Source organism: Penaeus monodon, chromosome 15, assembly GCF_015228065.2.
Source record: "Penaeus monodon isolate SGIC_2016 chromosome 15, NSTDA_Pmon_1, whole genome shotgun sequence".
In the NCBI taxonomy this organism is placed as follows: Eukaryota; Metazoa; Arthropoda; class Malacostraca; order Decapoda; family Penaeidae; genus Penaeus; species Penaeus monodon.
Genome location: NC_051400.1, coordinates 20,241,457 through 20,242,778, shown reverse-complemented (window position 1 = coordinate 20,242,778; position 1,322 = coordinate 20,241,457). Strand labels below are relative to the sequence as shown.

Genomic DNA, 1,322 nt, shown 5'->3' with positions numbered 1-1,322 from the left:
AGTTGAAGTGAGAAAGAGTGAATTTAGAGTAGCACCTTTTGTAAAACAGTTTGTTACATATTTCCGTAAGAAACGACTGTATGACACCGATTTTACTAAACAGAAAGAATAGAGCTATGCATATACTGTTGCGACTCTAACCCCTACTTAGATTAAGGAGATCCTAGGCAAAGCTGCGGTGTACTTTATCAGCATTTTATCCCTTAAAGAGACAAGGGAGTGAAGCGATTGCTCCGCCCACAATATTATTTGATCTCAAAAACATTTAATTCTTATTCATTTGATTTTCCAGACCTTCCGAGAAGCATATACGGTAAGGAAATAAAATGCCAAGATCTTAACCTGCAGACACGGGAAATGTGCCTGTAATTCATCAGTTACAATACTGCTGGCTCGCACTCGAGATCTTCAAGCTGGTGTAGCTCTTGAGCACAAAATAATTCCTGGTCTGACTCGCCGGCTTACAGGACACCAGTGCCCAGATGTTTCTCAAGTGAAAAGTCATGGAAATCCACTAGACTACAAAATGGAAACTCTGGATATAGTTTAAAGAACACCAATATATGACAATTCTTTGCAATGAGAACTATAAAGTTAACCTTTTTACATAAATGAACAGATGATAAACTACAGTGCGTTTGATCTCACGAAAGAAAGACCATGGAGTACTCTTAATGTCTAAATTTCTTTTATTTTAATTGGCTGACTCTTAACACTTGTGTTTACTTATGTTTTGTATTTCTAAGATTTATGTACAATACTTTTGATTGTAATAAATAAACAGGAAGCAGCAATGACCATGAAATGGGAATGAGCATGCAGTAGCGGTCTAGAACACTAATACTTTAATTAAAATCTCAATCAATATGAAAATCCGGATGCCCTTGTGGACCTAGTTTCAAGAAGTTTAACAATGTATTATGGATAACGGTGGCCCAGTTTAGAGAGAAAGGAAGTGATAGAAGTTAATTCTTGTATTTAAAGACACATTGGAAGCGTAAATATCAGAGACTTCTAAAATTTATCCCTTGGCCAAAAGACTACAGCCTAATCTTGCTGTAAAGAATATGTTTATCACAAGAGAAGCAAACCAACCAACTCAATAAAATATCTAATTTACAGCCATTTACAGAGGGAAACACAGCCGTAATTCAGGCCATGCTACCAACATACCGGATCGTTATGCCTGCAACACACCAATTTTAAAGGACTTACTTTTCTCGGAGTCTTAAGGCTTCAATCAGCAGTTTGGATGATTTAGTGATGTCCTCCACGGGAACCTGTCAAGATAAAACAAATTCAGCATACTGTTGTAGTGTTAC

The 1,322-nt window shown here is 36.8% G+C and overlaps 1 protein-coding gene across 1 annotated transcript in view; it reads right to left on the bottom strand.

Annotated features, from left to right (window-relative positions):
• Nucleotides 1–1,322, bottom strand: part of LOC119581807 (AMP deaminase 2-like) — a gene marked incomplete in the record, with an annotated part of 169,661 nt that overhangs the window by 83,473 nt on the left and 84,866 nt on the right. Inside the window, 1 exon segment of the mRNA XM_037929940.1 lies at nucleotides 1,216–1,280. Coding sequence (XP_037785868.1) covers nucleotides 1,216–1,280 — 65 coding nt within the window.